Source organism: Ovis canadensis, chromosome 3 (assembly GCF_042477335.2).
Source record: "Ovis canadensis isolate MfBH-ARS-UI-01 breed Bighorn chromosome 3, ARS-UI_OviCan_v2, whole genome shotgun sequence".
In the NCBI taxonomy this organism is placed as follows: domain Eukaryota; kingdom Metazoa; phylum Chordata; class Mammalia; order Artiodactyla; family Bovidae; genus Ovis; species Ovis canadensis.
Genome location: NC_091247.1, coordinates 227,962,308 through 227,982,720, shown reverse-complemented (window position 1 = coordinate 227,982,720; position 20,413 = coordinate 227,962,308). Strand labels below are relative to the sequence as shown.

At 61.4% G+C, this 20,413-nt stretch overlaps 1 protein-coding gene across 1 annotated transcript in view; it reads left to right on the top strand.

The window, feature by feature from the left end:
• The window catches only part of WNT7B (Wnt family member 7B), a 54,276-nt gene extending 34,119 nt beyond the window's left edge, over window positions 1–20,157 (top strand). Inside the window, exons 3-4 of the mRNA XM_069581778.1 lie at window positions 11,321–11,592; window positions 17,379–20,157. Coding sequence (XP_069437879.1) covers window positions 11,321–11,592; window positions 17,379–17,858 — 752 coding nt within the window. The 3' untranslated portion in view covers window positions 17,859–20,157. The remainder of the gene's footprint in view (window positions 1–11,320; window positions 11,593–17,378) is intronic.
• The last annotated feature ends 256 nt before the right edge of the window (window positions 20,158–20,413 follow it).

Here is a 20,413-nt window from a genome sequence, read left to right as displayed (position 1 = left end):
GTGTCCACCCTGCGGTCCTGCCCAAGTCTCCATGGACAAGGGGTCCAGGCCTCCGGGCTCCTGTCCACCACACTGGACACAGGTCACAGTGTGGGCAGGCCTCCATCCTCGAGCTGCCAGGGCAAACCTGACCCAGATCTCAGCCTGTCTCCCCGTGGGCCCCTCCCGCCACCGCATCAGGGGCACCATCGCTCCAAGGCTGCTGCGGCCAGGCCCTCACGCAAACACCACTCACTCCTGGTTTCACTGTCCACATGGCACAGACGGAGTCCCTGGAAGCCTGAGCTGCCCGAGGTCACACATGGGTAAGAAGCAGTCATCTGAACCCACGGGTCAGCCCTGTGCCCAGCGAGGGTCCAGGTGCCCGGTTGGGGGAGGGGGCAAGGGGCAACTGCGGGACGTGGGGAGGGGGCTCTGGTCACACCGAGTTCCCTCTCACAGGCATCCGCTGATTTTGCTGCAAGGCCTGTGACAGGGGGGAGCGTCTCCAGGGTAGGCTGCCCAGGGCTGACCCCCCTCAGGAGAGGGGCCGCCCGCCAGAAGCTGGGGTCCCGGGAGATGCCCGGCCAGCCCCTCCCAGAGCCCCGGGCAGGACGGGAGCCCCTGGAAGGCCAGCCCAAGCCTGGCTCCGCGGGACGGCCGCTGCGGGTGCGAGGGCCCCGCTAGGTCAGAACAAAGGCCTCGGGCACGGGTGTGCCGGCGTGTTCGGACCTGGCAGGGCTGTTTCCAGCCCTGTGTTTATGACGACGGCGGGGAAGAGCTTAGCGCGGAGACACTGACTCAGCCAGGAACCAGCGGGGTGGGGGCCGGGTGGGGCCGGAGGGGGGCGCAGCGAGGGACAGAGGGATGGAGGCGCAGACGGGGGGGGGGGGGTGGGGGGGATGAGGGCAGGGACCGGCAGAGCCTCCCAGCAAGAGGGACCCGGAGAGGGCGACACACACGTGTCACAGGCGGGCCCCCGCCCACCCGCTCACCCACCCAGGCCCAGGGTCCAGGCGGCTCTGAGACGGCCACGCGTGCTGAGCACTTCCGGAACCCTCACTCCACTGCCTGGACCCCGAGAGGTCGTGGGGGGGATTCAGAAAGAGGCAACAGGGAGCAAGAGCGCCTCTCTGCCATCACCCAGGGGGTCCAGGCGGGGCCCCCTTTCCCAGAACCCTAGGTCAGGCTGGCAGGGGCCCTGGTGGGCCGGGGGCTCTGGGCTCCTGAGTCTTCGGGTGCACAAATGGGGCTCCGGGGCCCGGCAGCCTCGAGGTCCCTTTGGGCTCGCCTGCCCCCGCCTCCTGCCTCACCCCACGTGTACTGGGACTCAGCGCAGGCAGGGGGCACCTGCCCAGGTCCCGTGACTGGGCCAAGGCTGGGGGCCAGGGGCCAGGCTGGGGTGTGGCAGCTCCGAGGGCCACACGGGCACTGCACCTACCCTGCTGAGGGAACCCAGGAGCTGCTGGTGCAGCCAGGGGTGTCTCCTGGCCTCTGTCTCTCCACCTACACGCTGCGGGTAGGGGAGGTGTTCTCTCCACCTCCAAGCTCGTGGGAGTCTGAGACCCAGATTGGGTGGGGGTCTCGGAGGACTGGAGGAGCCCACTAGCTGGCAGTGGCCCACTGGCTGGGCCTGGAGGGCCCAGGAGCCCACCCTGGCCCACGTGCCTACCTTACTTCAGCCCTGGCAGCCTCACCTGGACCTCGAGTTCAAGTCTGGCAAAGGCTCCTGTTAAGGAGGCTTGGAACCCACTGCATTGGGCCCCACCTCTGTGTTACGTGGGCAAACAGACTTGGGGGAGTGAAGGACCGGGCCAGGGCCACCCAAGAGCCCCAGGCCCATCTGGATGGGGCTGCGGGTCTCCTGGGCAGGGCGTGAGTGCTCGGCTGCCCCCTACTTGTGGCCAAGGCAGTGCCTTGATTTTCCCAGCTGGGACCTCTCCGCGCCTCTCGTGGTGATGGCCCTACCAGCTGCCCACTCCTTTTGGACATGTCCTTCCCCAAACCTCCTCACCCAGTCCCCCAGCCGGTCCCATCGGCTCCACCCTCAGACTGTATCCCAAGCCTGGCTGCTCACCTCCTCCACCTGGCAGCCCGTCAGTGTTTCTTACCCAGACCCTTCCACAGCCTCCCCATGGATCTCCCCGCTTCCACCACACACCTGCCATAAGCAGAGGGTCCTTTCCAATGTCCGTCACAGCAGCACCTTCCAGGGGCTCTTCATCTTCGTAGAATAAAATGTAAACTCCTCCCTGTGGGCTCCCAGAGTCGACACGGTGTGGCTGTCTCTCCTGCATCAAACCACACACCCCCAGCTCATTCTATCCTCAGGGCCTTAGCATTGCTGTTCCCGCTGCCTGAACACTGTTCCTTGAGCCTTTGCACAACTGGCTTCTCTTGTGGTTCAGAGCTTACCCTTGGTGTCCTTGTCTGTTTATTATTTTGGCTGTGTGGGTCTTAGTTGCAGCACATGGGATCTTCCTCTTCATCGTGGCAGGTAGGGTCTTTTTAGTTGTGGCATGTGGGACCTAGTTCCCTGACCAGAGATCGAACCTGGGCCCCCCTGCATTGGGAGTGCAGAGCCTTGGTTCCTGGACCACTAGGGAAGTCCCTTCAGCCTCCTTCCTGAGAGGGGCCTGCACCGGCCACCCTCCACCCAAGTGCCTCCCTGCAACCACCCCGTCTGGCCGACCCTCAGTGGCTCTGACTGAGGCTGTCTGCCTGCACGCCCTGTGAACCCTCTCCCAGTCCATCAGTCACTAGGGCTGTGATGCGCCAGTCTTGCCCTGCTGTCTGGCGGCCTTGGGCTTGGGGATGGGTAGGGGCTCCAGTCCGTGGGGTCAGTGAGGAGGGCGCACTGTGCTTGGTGCTGGGGAGACATATGGATGGTAAGTGCAGGGACGTGAGGGAAGGAGGGGTGAGATGGAGTAGGGTGCCTGGGTCCCAGGTCTGGTCAGAGAGGCGGGAGACAGACCGTGCAGCTTCTCCGTTCTGGTGGGTGGAGAGTGGTCCGAGCATGGACTCTAGGGTCCGGGGTCAGATCCCAGCTCTGAGGTCAGCCTGCCTTCCATGTGACCTCGGGCCGGTCCCCTGCCTCCTCAGAGCTAAGCACCCTCACTGTGATGGGGGACCCCATGAAGGTTTAAATCAACTAGGACGAGTTGGGTGCAATCCACTGGAAAACTGCTGTAGTGCTTTTTGTTTGTTTTTGGTTGGGGGCAGTTTTTTGCTGTATTTTTTAAAATATTCATTTTATTTGGCTGTGTCGGTTCAGCACGCAGGGTCTTTGATATCCCTTGCAGTGTGAGGGATCACTTTTGGTTGCGGCATGTGGGATCTATCTCCCTGACTAGGGATCGAACCTGGGCCCCCTGCACTGGAAGTGTAGCGTCTCAGCCACCAGACCACCGGGGAGTTCCCTGCTGTGTTTGTATAACAGCTTTATTCAGATATAGCTCATATCAGTGCAACACATGCATTTAAAGTTTACAACTGAGTGGTTTTAGTGGTCATAGGCTGTGGGACCATCACCATAGTCAATCCTAAGAGCAATGCTGTACCCCACAGCAGTCACCCTTCAGTCCCCCTCGCCCTTGGCAACACTTGCTGCTTTCTGTCCCTGTGGACTTGCCTGCTCTGGGCATCTCACATCAGTGGCATGATCTGGCAGCTGTGAGCCCCACGTTTCCAGGGCTCATCCACGCAGTAGCCTTTGTGCGTACTTTGTCCCTCTGTGTGTCTGCCGAGTTTCATTGTGTTGAGGGACCGGGCTTTCTTCATCCGCTGATGGGTATCTGGGCTGTTTCCACCTTCTGGCTGTCGAGAATCATGTGCCGTGAGTGTTCACATACAAGCTGTTGCGTGGACACATGTTCGTTTCTCTTGGGTACATATCTGGGGGAGGGGTTGCTGGGTTACAGAGTCACTCTGTATTTAACATTTTGAGCAACTGCCAAACCGTTTGCATAACGAATGCACCATTTTCCATTCCCACCAGAGGTGCGTGAAGGTCTGGTTTCTCCACATCCTCATCAACACTTGTTAGTGTCTTTTTATTTCAGTCATTCTAGTGGGTGCGACAGAGGGCGAGAGGGTTGGATGGCATCGCTGATTCAATGAACATGAACTTGGGCAAACTGCAGGAGATGGTGAGGGACAGGGAAGCCTGGCGTGCTGCAGTCCACGGGGTCACAAAGAACATGAACTTGGGCAAACTCCAGGAGATGGTGAGGGACAGAGAAGCCTGGCGTGCTGCAGTCCACAGGGTCACAACGAGTCGGACATGACTTGGCCCCTGAACCACAACAGCAAAGGGGGTGTGGCATGCTTGGATCGTGGCTCTGATCTGCACTCCCTTGACGGCTAATGAAGTCGAGCATCTTTTTGTGGGCTTAATGGCATTTTTATTCCTTCTTTGGAGAACTGTCCATTCAGATCCTTTGCCTGTTTTTAATTGGGTGGCTTGCCTTTTTGTTACTGAATTGTAGAAAATACTGTGTTTTTTCAAAGCAGGGGAAGTACAGGTTGGCAGAGAGGTGGGGTTTGACAGAACCGAGCTGTTGGCCACAAGCACGGGCACACGTTTGCTCACGCTCATGGGAACTGCATTTGTGCACGTGTGAGTCCAGGCATACACCCAGGACACGTGTGAGAACACAGGCAGCGGTACACAGGATGCCCGAACCTGTGTACACCACGGAGAGTCCATGTGCGGTGTGGGACACACGTGTGGACGTGAAGTGCAGGTCAGCGACCCTCTGTGTGCTGGGCCAGGCCTGCCCCTGGGACCACACATGGGTCCTCTGACACGGGGACTCAGCCACATCAGAGCAATTACCCTTATTATCCTTATTTTGCAAAGCGGGAACACTGAGATATTCAAAGGCCCCTTGATTGGTCCAAGGCCACCCAACTGGTCAGTTTTAGGGTCTAGACTTGAACTCGAGGGCTCTGACTCTGAGGCCCCTCCCTGGGACCTTCGACTTTGACCTCACCTCAGTCATTTCGGAATGTCAGGTCTGGGTTCACCACTTCCTGAGCCACTGTGTGACTTCGGGCAGCATGCTGTCTCTGTCTGGGCCTCAGACTCCTTGTGGAGTGGCACCGGATGGCCTCCAGGCCCTCCCAGCTCCCCTTCTCGGAGGGGACAAGCGCCTTTCTCACCGTGCCTCCCCAGGCCCGCAGCTAATCAGGTCATCATGAGCTCAGTTAGCGCTGGTCGTGGCTTTCTGAACATAGCGTGCCAGGCCCCTCGGGATGCTAGGAAGCGGGATGTGGCTTAAGAGGACCATGAGGTAGGTGTGTGTGCCTGCGGCCTGGGGCGGGCCAGCAAGGGAGCTCCGCTCTGGGGGCGCGAGAGGAGCCCTGTTCTGCCAGGCCCCCCTACCCTGGCGCCACACTTGTCCCCCCAGTGTGTGCAGTCGCTCAGCCACAGCTGACTCTGCGACCCCATGGACTGCGCCCCGCCAGGCCCCTCTGTCCATGGGATTCTCTGGGCGTGAACACTGGAGTGGGTGGCCATCTCCTCCTCCAGGGGGTCTTCCCGACTCAGGGATCAAACCTGTGTCTCCTGCATTGCGGGCAGATTCTGCACCCTGAACTACCAGGAAGCCTGTCTCCTCCAGTAACTGCTCGCAAATCACTGCCTGGTCCCCAGCGTCCTCCTTGAGGTCAGGGTGAGGGGATGGAAGAGCGAGGGAGGCCCTGATGATCCGGGAAGACCTTTTTTCCCTGGACCTCAGGTCTGGCTGGCATGCGGTGGCGGGGCTGGGGCTGGGGGGGTGGGTCTTTGCTTGGGGGGCGGGGTTAAGTCTGAGTAACCGGTAGGAAAGAGAGCAGAGCTGGATGGCCCCTGAGTGGCCAGTGCCTCAGTTTGCCTATGGGTCAGTGGTCTCCGAGGGCCAGCTGTTCTGGATTCATCTAGAATATGTATGGAGGGGGCAGCTGGGCAGGCTGCCTGGGAGGAGGCTGCAGATAGCACAGAGAGGCGCCCATTCCGTCCTGGGAGCCCCGAGCAGTACCTAGTCGTCCGTGGCCCGCCCTGGCCCCCTCATTTGGTGACCGTGAGGGCAGTGCCTATTTATATTGTTTGCTCTTTGAGCTCTCCTGGGACCGTGGGGCAAAAGGGGGCACAGGCTCAGAGAGCGTTTGTGACGCCTGGGGCCGTGCAGCAGGTGTGAGACTGCAAGTCCAGGGCTTTCCTGCCTGCTCCTCCCCGCGTCTGCCCGAACCTCCCTCTCTGCTTCCCTGAAACCTTGGGCTGGGGGCCCTGCGTGGCTTCCCGAGTGCCAGACAGACAGCCGGACCTGCTGCTGGCTCTGGGGTCTGCGAGTGCAGATCCGTCTGGTGTAGGCTCCGGATCCCAAGCGGGGGCCCTGGGCTCCCGAGAGCAAAGAGTGCCCCCCAGGACAGCAGCTGGCCCCACACAGACTGTCCCTGCTGCCTCCACCCAGCTCCCCACCCTCATCACCAGCTGCATCTGGAGCAGCCGCTGTGCTCACGTGTCCGTCACTGCTGCTGCCTGAGCAAATCACTTCCCGGCACTGAGGCTCAGTGTTCCCATCTGTGAGATGGGTCTCATCCAGAGGCGTTATTCCATGGGTGGTCATGGAGACAGAAGGGGATGAAGCCTGTCGCGCGTCCAGCCCCTGCCCTGCTCACGTGCGGGCTCAGGGAGTAACGCTGCGGGGTGGGGGCACACAAAGGAGTCAGACATGGGTCCCGCCCACCACCCCTGCAGCCTGCGGGCACCTGGCAAGAGCCAGGGGAGGGAATTTCACCCCAAAGTGGGGTTTCTGGAAGCAGGGGTCCTCCTATCTGCGTTCAGAGCCTGGGTGAGCTGCAGGCACATGGGCAGGCAGGCAGGGCTCCATGAAGAGGGAGCCAGTGTTCTCCACGCAGGCGGCAAGGAATCGGGCTGCTGTTTATCCCAGCAGAGCGGTGTGCATGGGGGTGCAGCTGCACCTGCCCACAGGCGACCAGCTGTTGGGCTTGGACAAGCAGGGCTTCAAGGAGTGGTGGGTGGGACAGGTGGGCAGGGCTGGAGGGCATCTCAGGGGCCTGGGAGTCCCGGATGTTTGCTGGGACAAGGCTCACGGGTTTGAGGGGCTTCTCTCTAATCCAGGCCCTTCCCCTTGACACCCTGGAGGACAGGCAGCCGCCCCGGTGTGATCTGGTGGGGGAGGGGCCCATGTCGTCCTTCCAGGCCAGGCACACTGTGAATCAGCCCCCTGCGTCAGCGTCCAGTTCTGTGAAATGGGGCAACAAAGCCGTTGCATTAATCAAGATGCACCTGCAGAGCGCGGGGGTGGGGGTGAGCGATCCCCTCCATCCCAAACCCCACGTGACTCCTCGGCCCCCCAAACCATGCCTCCCTCATGCTCACCTCCCGCTTGTCTCCATGGTGAGATGAGAGGGCTTGGCTCATTAAAACCAAATAAAAAAGGAATTAGGCAACCGGGTGAGTAACTGATGAGTAACTGGGTCTGAGCTGAGCACGGGCAGAAACCAGGCGGGAGCAGAAAAGATGGGAGGGGGGGTTCTGTGAAATGCCCTCCAAACACGCAGCCGGCCCTGGCCTGGGCACCTGCTGGCCTGCTTGGTGCTTTAGGGTGGGGGATGTGGGAGTCCTCCTTCTGGCTGCTGCTGGGGAGGAGGGGCGTTTGGGGAAGAGGATGGAGGGTGCTGGGGGGTCCGGGGCCTCCGAGGGCACGCCCACATCCTGCTCGCTCAGGCAGGGCTTGGCTGTGGGACTTTTAACTCTGTGGGCCTGGCCTCCTGGTGGATTACACAACCAGAGGAGATTCCTCACCCCCTGCCCGGTGCCCAGCGTGTGGCACACCCACTCCGAGGCTAGCTCCGCCTCCCCAGGGCTCCCAACCAGTGTTCACCTGTTGGTTAGCACTCCCCCACCCCCGACCCCACTGCCCACAGAGGCAGAGGCAGGGGCAGAGTCGCGCCCCCTCCAAGGGGCTGTGCGTCCTCTTCCCTGTCTCCTCCTGCCCAAGATGGCTGAGGGCAAAGGGCCACGGAGGGGATAGGATGACCTCCATGACCTATGCCCCAGGCCCTCCCTCTGCAAAGCTGGGCTTGGATTCAAGTCCTGCTTCATCCATTAACACCTCGTTTCACAGCTTCCTGAGAGCTCAGCTGGTAAAGAATCCGCCTGCAGTGCAGGCGACCAGGGTTCAATTCCCGGGTCGGGAAGATCCCCTGGAGAAGGGACAGGCTACCCACTCCAGTCTTCTTGGGCTTCCCTTGCGGTTCAGCTGGTAAAGAATCCGCCTGCAATGAGGGAGACCTGGGTTCCATCCCTGGGTTGGGAAGATCCCCTGGAGAAGGCAAGGGCTACCCACTCCAGTATTCTGGCCTGAAGAAGTCCACGGACTACAGTCCATGGGGTCGCAAAGAGTCAGACACGACTGAGTGACTCACTTCACTTCACTTCACAGCTTCTGTGTACCTCGGTGTTCTCACCTGTGACATGGGAATAAGGATAAAACCTGTCACATGATCGTCGGGACAGGTTGATGAGAACACGTACGAAGGGTCAGGGGCTGCTGGTGCTGTGAGAGCCGGTGAGGAGGAGGGAAGCACAGCTCCGCTGATCTCTTCCAGGAGCCCCCTCCCCCTGAAAGCCAGCGTGGGCTCTAAGATCTAAACCCCGCAGCTTCTCGCTCACCCCCACACCAGCAGAAAGTGCGACCTGCTTCACGGGACATCTCTGGCTCCCTGGCACATGGGCCACCTCTTTTTTCACAGCTCTCGATCTCCTGCTCCTGGCCCGGGAACACCGAACTGTTGCACACCTCTGCACCTGCGGCACGTGCACCAGGAGCGTGCACCCGCCACACACACCCACCACACAACTACATGTACCCACGCTCACATACTTGGACACCACACACACATTCACACACACCACACACACATTCACAGACACCACACACACACACATTCACACACACACCATGATGAGTTAACACATACCTCTTGTTAAGACTTACTTTAAGATGTCACCTCTTGCAGGAAGCCTTCCCTGACTACTACACCCCACCTCCAACCCCGCACCGAGAGGCAGACTGAGGAATCTTTGGAGGTTCCGTGGTTCCTTGCACCCTTCCTTGCAGAGCTCTGTGGTCGCCTCCTCTCCTGGAACCCCTCAAGCTCACTGCCACCTCCCCTGCCCATGCATGCCCATGCGTGAGAGTCAGCAGGCTCTGCTGGGCTCGGGCGACACCAACACCAATAGGAGTTCAGGCGCCCACTTCACACCGTGCTCTCCCTGCCCCTGTCTGTCTGGTGCTCCTGGCTAGTGGCCTGGATGGTGCGGGACCAGGGCTCCTCCGTGCTTCTCCAAGATCCCCTCACTGGGCTGAGGCTGACTTCTGACCGAGCAGTGCCATCAGAGTGGTCCCAGGCAGGAGGGGAAAGTGTAGGCAGGACGGGCCTGCCTGGGAGGAGGGGCGGATGAGCAGCAAGGCCCTGGGAAGGCCGTGCCCTCTGCAGCCCCTGGTCTTTCTGGGGAGGAAGGGATGTCAGACACCACCCTTCCCTCAGCTCTTCTCAGAGGATGGAAGTTTCCAGGAAGCCATGGCCCTCTCCGAGAGGCAGAGGCCAACCAAAGCCTCCTCTGCCCTGGGCCCCTGAGACCTTGGTCCTTATCCTGAATGGGAGAAACCCCAGGAGCAGGGACCCAAGATAAGTGAGCCCCCAGGGTGAGCCCCCAGAGTGTAGGTACTCGCTGAGGATGAGTACCCCCACCAAGGGTGAGCCTCCTAAGGGAGTGGGGACCCCGTCTGAATAAGCCCCCCTCAGCCGGTTGGTGGGTGAGGAGGTGGGCCCCAGAACACACGGCCAGCATCCGGGCAGGCAGTTGGTGCTCAGTGGATGCTTGTGGAATGGACCTAACTTGACTCTCAACCCTCTCTCAAGCTGGGGGCACCATGCCAGCCCCCAACAACAGGGACAGTAGGCAAGCACACGGGGCATGATGGCACTCTTGGAGCACAAGTGCTGGGCTTGTGCAAGGAGGGCTCCTGGGTTTCCAGGCCCCCCCGAGTCCGACTGGCCCACGCCCTGCTGTGGCTGAGGGCACTGCCATTCCCGCTCACCAGAGCTGGGCTTTGGTCCAGTCAACACCGCTGAGCTCCAGACCCGTAGTGGCAGGTGCTGGGGACCACACAGTCCCAGTCACACACTCCCCTCAGGGAGCCTCTCTGCTTGTGGGCAAGGGGAGGGGTCCCTGAGAAACTGGGGCTGGGATGGCTGGATGCACAGGCAGGGGACGGGGCATGGGAAATAAAGAATTCAAGTTGGGACTGCCCAACTAAGGGGCCTTTGACCCACATGGAGCCAGGAAGTCCCCGTGGTAGGGCTCACCAGGTGAACAGTGTCAAGAGCAATGAGAGGGTCAGATCTGCCACTGAGGGTGGTCAGGCAGCCCGGGCTGTCTTCTGGCTGGTGGTCTGGGAAGGCTGCTTGGAGGAGGAGACATTGGAAGGTTGTAGAAATTTGGGCATGAAAGGGAAGGAAATTCCACCCAAAAGACCAGGAAACCTCCAGGAGCATGTGACCAGCACCGGAATTTGAGTTGTTTGGGGTGGAAGATAGGGAGAGGGCTGGGGATCCAAGCCTGCACGGGCTTCAGGCTTTCCCTTTCCAGCTCTGGCAGAGGAGAGCGAGGGAATAGGTATGTAGTACCCGTGTGTGCGGAACTGCACTTTACATCCGCCTGGAGGACGGCGGGGGAGTGGGGGTGGCAGGGGAGACGCGCGCCCCAGCCTGGCAGTTCAGTGGCCCCTGAAGCAGGCAGGGGTGATGGAGAAGGAAGACTCAGGCGGCCAGGGCCTGGTGATGGGGCGACAGTGGGTGGTTAGAGAGAGAGATGGCAGCAAAGGGGTTCCGGGTCAGTGGACCCTGAGCTGGGGGGATTCTGCCTGGCCCCTGCCCAGTGGGGTGGGCGCCCCTAAAGTGATCAGCACAGGTGGTCCGCTCCTGAAGAGCAGCGCTGGGAGGCTGGCAGAGGTGCAGACCCCAAACAGCCCCTCCAAGGATCCCCGACTGCGCTGTCTCCCAGGAGGAAACTGGGCCCCCGCCCAGGCTCATGGGACAGAAAGAGAAGCGCCTTCCGTGCTGGCGGCAGGGCCAGGGCACGCACCGAGTGCCCAGGGTGTACTGTCCTTATGACAGCCCCGCCAGGTGGGTTCCATCAGCCCGACGTGGCTGAATCGGAAGCTCAGAGAGGGCCAGGGCTGAGCCCAGGGTCACACGGCTGGTCGGCAGCAGGATCTGGGGCCGGGGCCTGCGGGGCTCACGGTCCGCACCCGTCCACTCCCCGCAGGGAGCCGTGAGGCCGCCTTCACCTACGCCATCACCGCGGCCGGCGTGGCCCACGCTGTCACCGCCGCCTGCAGCCAGGGCAACCTCAGCAACTGCGGCTGCGACCGCGAGAAGCAGGGCTACTACAACCAGGCCGAGGGCTGGAAGTGGGGCGGCTGCTCCGCCGATGTGCGCTATGGCATCGACTTCTCCCGGCGCTTCGTGGACGCCCGCGAGATCAAGAAAAACGCCCGGCGCCTCATGAACCTGCACAACAACGAGGCGGGCAGGAAGGTAGGGCGGGCGCGGGGCGGGGCTGCGGGGGGCGGGGCGGGAGCTGGGAGGGGCGGGGTGATGCGACCAGTGAGCGGGCCGGGGCGGCGGTGGGCGGGGCAGGAGCTGGAAGGGGCGGGGCGGGGCAGGCCTGCTTCAGGCGTGACAACTGAGTTACCCAGTTATCCAGGGAGGGTCTGAACCTCTCTGAGATTTGGGCTTCTCTTCTAGCGAAGGGAGTTGGTGAACTGAGGCCTGAATGTGCTGGGTGGGGAGTGCTGAGCACAAGCCATCACTTGCCCATCCCAGAAGCTCCAAGAGGTGGGCCTTTCTATTCCTATTGCGGAGATTGGAAAACTGAGGGTGGGACTAGAGAAGGGATGTGTCCGCAGCCCCCAGCTGGTGGGCAGTGGTGTGAGACGGGGACCCTTTTTGCACATAGGGTAGGAGCCGGGCCTGGCAAGTGTCGTGTGGGGGGAGGCCTCTAGGCCATAGTCTGTGTCCCTGCCCGGCTCCTGTAGGAGTCATGCCAATACACCCAGAAAGGCTTCCTGGAGGAGGCAGCCTTTGATTCATTTTGAGAGGCTGGAGGAAGGGGTGGTGCCAGGAAGCAGGAGCAGCCTGAGGAAAGGCAGGAGCTGAGTTGGAAGCTCTCGAGCAGCCAGCTTCATGCGTGGGGTGGGGTGCAGAGAGGTGCGTGATAATGGAAGACATTCAAGCCGGGACACAGTGGGGAAGAAGTCAGGGCGAGTCCAGCCCCGCCTTGGGGAGATGAGGGCCCCAGATACTGGGCTGGGAGGAGCAGCTGCCATGGCGGCAAGATGGCCCGAGATAGGGCAGCCAGCTGAGCGGAACGCCTCTGGGTCTGGCTCTCCAGCCCCGGGGGCTGCACGCAGGGCACCAGGGCCTGAGGGACTGTGCAGGCCAGGGACAGACTAGCCTTTCCAGGCAAAGAATACTTGAAAATGCCCTCTGCCCCCAAGCCCAGAGCTGAGCTCATTCACTCAACCAGTGCTCCTGCCCGGTCTGTGTGCCAGGCATCATGCTGGGCACAGGGCACAGGTGGGGTTAGATATGCCTTGGCTGTGGGAGCTCTCCCAGCACCCAGTGGGTCCACATGCAGGGAGCCCAGGGGCCTGAGGGAGGCGTGGCAGTAACTTCCTGAAGGCAGTAGTGTCCTAGGGAGACCTTGAAGGACATTCCAGAGCTGAGAAGAGCAGAAGCAGAGTGTGAGGGGTGCGGGCGGGGAGGGACCCGGAGAAGAGGGGGCAACTGCAGAGGGTTCAGGCTTGTGGGAGCACCAGGGGTGGGTGAGACAGGGCTTGAGACATCTGCAGGGGCCAGCCCAGAATGGGCCTTGAACGCCAGGCCCAGGCTTTGACTTCATCTTGTAGAAGTGGAGATTGCCTTGCAGCCGGTGGTTGCTCAGTTATTGTCAGATGAACAAATGAGTGAAGAAATGAGTTCATTTCTGGACCTCCATGGAGCTCACAGACAACATGTAGGCTGTGGCTTCTCTGTGTCTGTGTGTCTGTGTGTGTGTGTTAATCTCTTAGTTAGGTCCGACTCTTTGCAACCCCATGGAGCCCACCAGGCTCCTCTGTCCATGGAATTCTCCAGGCAAGAATTCTGGAGTGGGCTGCCATTTCCTTCTCCAAGGGATCTTCCTGACCCAGGGATCAAACCTGGGTCTCTGGCATTGCAGGCAGATTCTTTACCATCTGAGCCACAAGGGAAGCCCCAGGATCCATTCTCTGGGAGCAGGCAATGGTGATCTGTGTCTGGAAGGGCAGAGGAAAGAGAGATTCACTTATATGGAGGACACCAGGAGGGCTCCCTGGAGGAGGAGGCACATCTGAAGTCTAAACTGAACCAATCCCCTTTGAGCCTCTGCAGGGGCTTAGGTCTTGAGCAGGGGCTTTCCCACACCCCTGGGAGAACAGTCTCGCTGCCTCCATTTTATATTTGGGGACTTGATGGCTGGGGGGAGAGGGGGTGGCAATTGCCAGGTGGTAAAAAGGCATAGGGGAAGTGGAGACTAGCAGGATTGGGCCTGAGGAAGACAGGAGGGCTGACAACAGGAGGCTGGTGATGGGCCTGGGGCTGTTCGGGGAGTGGGAGGAATTGGGATGGAGAAGAGTCAGTATGTTGGCAGGGGTTGACTGGGGTGGAACCGTGAAACCTGGAAGCCATGCTGTAAGGAGAAGCAGACTGTTGGAGGCAAGGGGGTGCAGATGAGCCGTGCGAGGGCCTGTCGGGGCCAGGGCAGCCACGGCAAAGGCCTCTAACGTGGTCGGCAGCCAGGATTCTCCTGCTGACACTGTCCCCGGCTGTCCGTGATGCCCTGGCTGGCCCTGTCCCTTTCCCACGTCCATCTCCTCCCTGCAGGTAGAAGGTATCTTGTGCCCCTCCCCCTGCCCCTCCAACAGCCCCAACCCCGTGGGGCCGTGCAGCCCGTGTGTAGTCTGAGCTCTTGGAAAAGGCCAGTGGTGCTGACCACACAGGGCCCCGTGGGGGCTCATCATGGCAGCTGAGACTGGTGGGTATGGCTTCTGAGGTTTCCTGGAGAGCTGAGTCCAGACCTTCAAGGGTCACTTGGGTGCTGGGCACCCTGGCCCACTCATAGAGCAGCCAGCCCCAACCTCCAGCCCCTGGGCCTTGGACGGAGTTCAGCAAGTCAGGAGGAGAGGAGGCTGTTGCTGCCACAGCGAAGTGGCTTCGAGAAAGAGGAATTTGTTCTTGCACAGAGCCAGAGGCCCAAAGTCAAGGTGTCCGTAGGCCCGAGCTCCCTCCCAAGGCTCCGGGGGAGGGTCCTTCCGGCCTCTTGCAGCTCCGGGGGCTGCAGGCAGGCCTTGGCTTGTGGCCGCATCATCCAGCCTGGGTCTCTGTCTTCACACGGCCCCTCCTCTGCGTCTGTGTTCCCTCCTCTCCTGTCTCTTACAAGGACACAAGTCCCTGGGCTCAGGGCCCCCCAAACCAGGACCATCTCATCGCTAGCCTTACCTTACTTACATCTGCAAGCTTCCGATCTCCAAAGAAGGGCACGTTCTGAGGGGCTGAGTGGACACACATTTGGGAGGACACTCTTCAGCCCACCCCAGACTGGGACACGGCCCACTGAATCCCTCGTGGGCCAGGAGCAGACAAGCTGAGCGTGCAGACCTGCTCAACTCTGAGCTTCTCAGGGCTTTGGTCCACCAACCGGGGACTCCCCCTAACTGAGCACCCTCCCCAGAGTGTAGGCCAGCCCCTGTTCTGGGAAGAACCCCAGTCTGCCCTTTTCTGGAGCTCCCTAGGGCAGGAGTGAGGCCCAGGGCTCAGCCAGCAGCTCCTCTGGGCAGGGTGGGTCGCTCTCCACCCTCCTAGGTGGTCTCCTAGGGCAGTGGGGGCTGGCGCCACCATCCCTCTCTCCCTTATCATGAGGGCGCTGGAGCCGGAAACAGCACATTCTTGAATCCTGTGATCACTTCCCGGGAGAGTGAGCCCCGGGGACCCAGCCAAGTGAGGCTTCAGCCCTTTGCTCTGCGCACAGCAGTCCAGTCGACTTCATCTGCGCACTGTTACCAGCCTGTCCACAGAGGAGCTGACTGTGGAGGGGAGGGCTTCAGGGCGGGTGGCAGAGCGAAGCGAGGGCAGCTGTTCAGCGGCACCGATGCACCACCCGGCCTGCATAGAGGCTGGCCTGGGCGCTCTGCCAGGGCTCTGGCCATCTCCGCCCATCTGAGGAGGTGCCTCCTGGGCCAGCAGCATGGCGTGGGGCCAGCTGCCCCCCAGGCTGGGGCTCTGAAAGGGCTATGCATACGCTCAGCCCCTGGCCTGGCGCATCCATGGCAGGCAGAGTGACCAGGCCAAGGAAGCTTCCAAGCTCTGAAGGGCAGATTAGTAGAGTGAGGGGTTTTCGGGGAGAGGGAAGGTCCCCGGAGGAGGGCATGGGAACCCACTCCAGGATTCTTCCTGGAGAATCTCATGGACAGAGGAACCCGGCAGGCTACAGTCCATGGGGTCGCAAAGAGTCAGACAAGACTGAAGTGACTTAGCACGCAACAGTCCAAGCAAAGATGATCATGGGGTGGGGTGGAGGGAGGGGAACGAGAGGTCGGACTGGGATGAGCAAGAGTGAGGAGAGGGGTGGGAGGCAGAGGAGAGGCCTAGATACATTTTTTCTGAAGTGGTCGCACCTTCACACAGACCCCCAGACCAGACTTCTGGCCAGTGCCTTTGACCCACACGCCCCACGGCAGTCATCAAGTGCTGCGCTTCCAGTTCTGAATATTCCCCTGGGCCCCCTCTCCCTCCTCTGAACACGGGTCCATCCCCACCTTGGCCTGCCCGTAGTGGAGCATCAGCCTTCCGTCTCCTCCCTGCTGCCTCCTCCCCAGCTCCTCCCGTCTCCACCCAGAACAGCATCCGCACAGGAGGGGAGACCCTCGCCCCCTAAACTTCAGGCCGCTAGCCGCACGTTGTGCTCCTTTGGGTCAAATCTTCCCTTCGTGTTGATGGTGGCAGCTCTCCAGACCTTCTCGCCAAGCACCCCTCCTGGAGCGCTGCTCCTCTTTGTCTAATGAGCTTCTGCTCCTCTGTCGACACCTGGTACAGGCACCACCTCCCCCAGGAAGCCCCCACACCAGGCACCCGCCCCCTCTCACAAGGCCCTGCACTTGCTGCTCTGTGTGTCAGTTTCCGGGGAGTCCCGGGGTTCCTCACCTGGGTCCAGGGCCCGTGCGATCAGGGCAGGCAGGAAAGGGATTGGGCAGTCACCAACACCGTGGGATGTTTGTCTCTCTCTTTCATTTGTTCATTCATTCATTCATTCACTGAGGGTCAGGGCTGGGGTTCTGGACCAGGAGGCAGAGGGTGGCCAAGACCAGGTAGGGCTGGGCTGTCGCAATGAGGCCAGCGGGAACTAAGACAGCTGACAAATGGCCCTTGTGCAGCCGTGGGGCGGCAGCTAATGATTCCCCATCTTTAATCAGGCCCGGCTGGCAGGGCCTTTTCGATCTGAGTAAATGAGTGCCCGGGGTCAGGGCTGGCTCTGGGAATCAGCCTTCCGGGGCCAAGGAGGGAGGCCCAAGGAAAACACATGGCTGCACCCATCACGGGCCCTCAGGGAGCTGGGGAGAAAGAACAACACTGGTCGGAGGGCGGCTTCCCAGCAGACGGCACGCCTGGGCCTCACTGATCCGTGCGCTCACCCCCCGCCTGCCCCCACTCCGTCCTTCAGCAAAGGTGTGCAGAGCTCCATGTGTGTGCCAGGCTTCCATTGAACAGCCACTTATTAAGTGCTGACTGCATGCCAAAGCCTACACCAGCGACAAGGGGGGGGAGACAGGAGAGACCAGAGGGGGGTCCATATTCACTGAGCACCTGCTCTTGCTGGGCCTGCTACCCCACCTGGAGAGCGCATGCACCAGCTCTTCACCTGCCACACTGAGTCCCGCGCCTGCCCCTCCACCCAGCCTCAGTTTCCTCATCAGTGCATTGACTTGCAGCTCCCTGAAGGGTTGTAAGAACCTCGTGGAACACATTTGATGAGCACACGCCTCGCTCTGCCGAGTTCTGAACATTCTCACAGGGACCCTCATAGGGTCCCATGAAGTTAGGGACCTTGTGGTCAGTAACCCCATTTCATGGATGAGGAGACTGAGGCCCAGAGAGGAGGAAACACTGATGTGTGGTCACACGGTGGGAAGTGGAGAGCCAGACCCAGGTCAGATGGAGGTGAGGTGGCGGGCCCCCCACCACCTGCCTTCCCCGCCCCCGCCCCGACTCCTCCCCAGCCCACACTGAGCCTGCCCTGTGGCCCGCAGGTCCTGGAGGAGCGCATGAAGCTGGAGTGCAAGTGCCACGGCGTGTCAGGCTCCTGCACCACCAAGACGTGCTGGACCACGCTGCCCAAGTTCCGCGAGGTGGGCCACCTGCTGAAGGAGAAGTACAACGTGGCCGTGCAGGTCGAGGTGGTGCGCGCAAGCCGCCTGCGCCAGCCCACATTCCTGCGCATCAAGCAGCTGCGCAGCTACCAGAAGCCCATGGAGACGGACCTGGTGTACATCGAGAAGTCCCCCAACTACTGCGAGGAGGACGCGGCCACGGGCAGCGTGGGCACGCAGGGCCGCCTGTGCAACCGCACGTCACCCGGCGCAGACGGCTGCGACACCATGTGCTGCGGCCGCGGCTACAACACCCACCAGTACACCAAGGTCTGGCAATGCAACTGCAAGTTCCACTGGTGCTGCTTCGTCAAGTGCAACACGTGCAGCGAGCGCACCGAGGTCTTCACCTGCAAGTGAGCGGCCCCGCCCGCCCCGCCCGCGGCCCCGCCCACTCCGCCCGCGGCCCCGCCCACTCTGTCCGCGGCCCCGCCCCGCGCCCTTGGCGGCTCTGCTCCCGCCTGCCTGACCGAGCGGGCAGAGGTGTGTGCATGAGGTGGGCGCTCCAGGCGCGAGAGAGCTCCCACGGGGCGGTCACCTTTTCCTGGCCCACCAGTGGCTCTCTCCTGCCACGCCAGTCCCCTCTTGTGGCAGAACAGTGCCCATCAGCTGGTCCAGAGGGCAAGGCCGATGGCGTGAGTGTCCCCAGCGGCGCCCAGTGCATTTCTTTTCTCTGGGACAGTGAACCTCAAGGACACACGCATACTCGGAAAGCAAAGCGACAAGACTCCGAGCGTCCTTCTCTCCCAGCCTGGTGGTACAGGACGCAGAAAGACTTCGTCCCAGGCCTCAGCAGTCACTGGGCTCCGGGGCAGTCTGGGCAGATGTCGACAAAAATTATTTATGTTTCCTTAGTATCCGGAGAGGATTTTAGCACTAAGGCATAGCCGGTCCTAACTCTGTACTCTGTTAGTGTGTACCCTTGCCGCCCTCTGCTCCCCCCTCTGGCCCCTGGGTACCCTCGGGAGCATCCCTGTGCATGGCCCTGTCTGGGGGGAGGTGGCCAGTGCACGTGGTCTCCACGTGAGCTGGGCAGGGGGCAAGGCCCAGAGCCTGTGAGGAGAGCCACGGACAGGGGCCTCTGGCCCCTTCCTCCTTTCTTTTGAAAATCATATCTAGCAAATCAGATTGTCACACACGTCAGGTTCCAGGAGTGCTGCGGCCCTGAGTGCTGTTGCTCTTCCAGCCCCCCACCAGCCTGACGCCCCCTGGTTTACAGAACCCCCTCCCACCCTGGAATCAGCTGGACCCCCAGGACAGCACCATGCCGGGGCAGGCTGGTGGGACAGGGGGCCAGTTCAGGGGTATTTGCCTTATTTGACAGATGGGGACCCTGAGGCCCAGAGTAGCTCAAGCGCTAGTGAGAGACCCCACAAGGCTGTGAGTGGAGGCTCTCACCTGGGCTCAGGCTCCCTGACGGTCGTCCCAGGGCTCCTGACCTTGAAGGACGTGCTCTGCGGACACCCAGGGTGACAGGCAGTCCCCATGCCTTGAAAACTCTGGCTGTGCCCTTCCTCCCCCGGCAGCTTCAATGGGGTCCACGCCCCACCTCGAGGTGCCTTTGAGGGTTTCTCTGGTGGTCTCCTTGCCCAGTCCAGGTCCTTTCATCCCGACCCTGGTGCTGAGAAAGCTCGGATCCAGGGCACTGCTCCACCAGGGTCCCACCTGCTGCGCCAGCAGATGGCTGCCCTCCAGCCATCCGTGGCCCCCACCCCACACAGACCCTGCCATGAGGTTAAGTTACCCTGAAACCCGGGAGACAGGAATGGAAAGGGGTCCTGCTTGACTCTAGCTGTGGGCCGGGTGGGGAGAGACTCAGCGCTGGACATGCCCTCTGCCAGTACTCCTGCCCAGCTTGGGGAGACCGAGGCACGAGGTGTCTGGGGCTGGAAAGGACGGTGTGCACCGCCGTCCGTGCGCACCGCCGTCCGTGCGCTCGTCCCTGTCCTGAGCTTAAGGCGTCTTCTCTCAGAATCCTGTGGAGGTGGTCTTCAGGCCGCTAACCAGACAAGTGGGCTGGACACTAGCCTGGGGTGAGTGACACTGGGCCGTGGCCCTGGTGTCTACCCTACCTGCCCCCACGATGCCAGGACATGCCACCAACAGCTGCTGTCCTGGGAGCTCCCAGGCCACTGTGAATGCCCCCCAGCCCCCTTCCCACCCCCTACCCCGAGTTCCGGGATACCCCGCTGAGTCCACAGGCCTAGCATCCTCTGCCAAGAAACCTGGTTAACTTATATTGTTATATAGCGTCGAAATGTCTATAGTGTCTTTTAAATTATTGTGACCTACACTGGGTACTGGGGGGCGGGGGGATGGCCGCACTGTCCCCGAGCTAGGCTCCTCCTTCTGCTTGAACCCGGCCCTTGGACCCTTGGGGCCCCTGATGCCACCAAGTCACGTGCACTGTCCCTCGGCTACTCGGTGGCCCCCACCGAGACCCCGCCCTCCCCTAATAGGATGTCACCCTTCCCTCGGGTAGGGGCGGGGCTGTCTTGTGGCCCAGGCAGGGACGCTGGTAGCCGAGGCACTGTGTGTCCCTGTGGTGGCTGCCCACCCCCCACCCCTTCAGGAGAGCTGGCGGGTTTCTGATGGGCTGTGTCTGGCCTCCCCGGGAGGGGAGCGCTTGGCTCCAATAAAGCTGGAATCAGAGAAGCAAGTGTGTGAAGTCTCTGCAGCCCTTGACTCGGGGGTGGGAGAGGGAATGCACGAGCAGGCCCCTGAAGACAAGGCCCCCCGCCCTTTGGACCCTGCTGTGTGGGCAGAGCTGGCGCTGTGCTGATGGCCCTTCCCCCACCCCGTCCTTCACACCTCACTGCGGGAGCTTGGTTCTCATCCTGCCTGCCCCCAAGCACTTTGGGCCTGTCCCCACCAAGCAAGGGCCACAGCTGAGGGGCTGGACACAGACTCTGAGG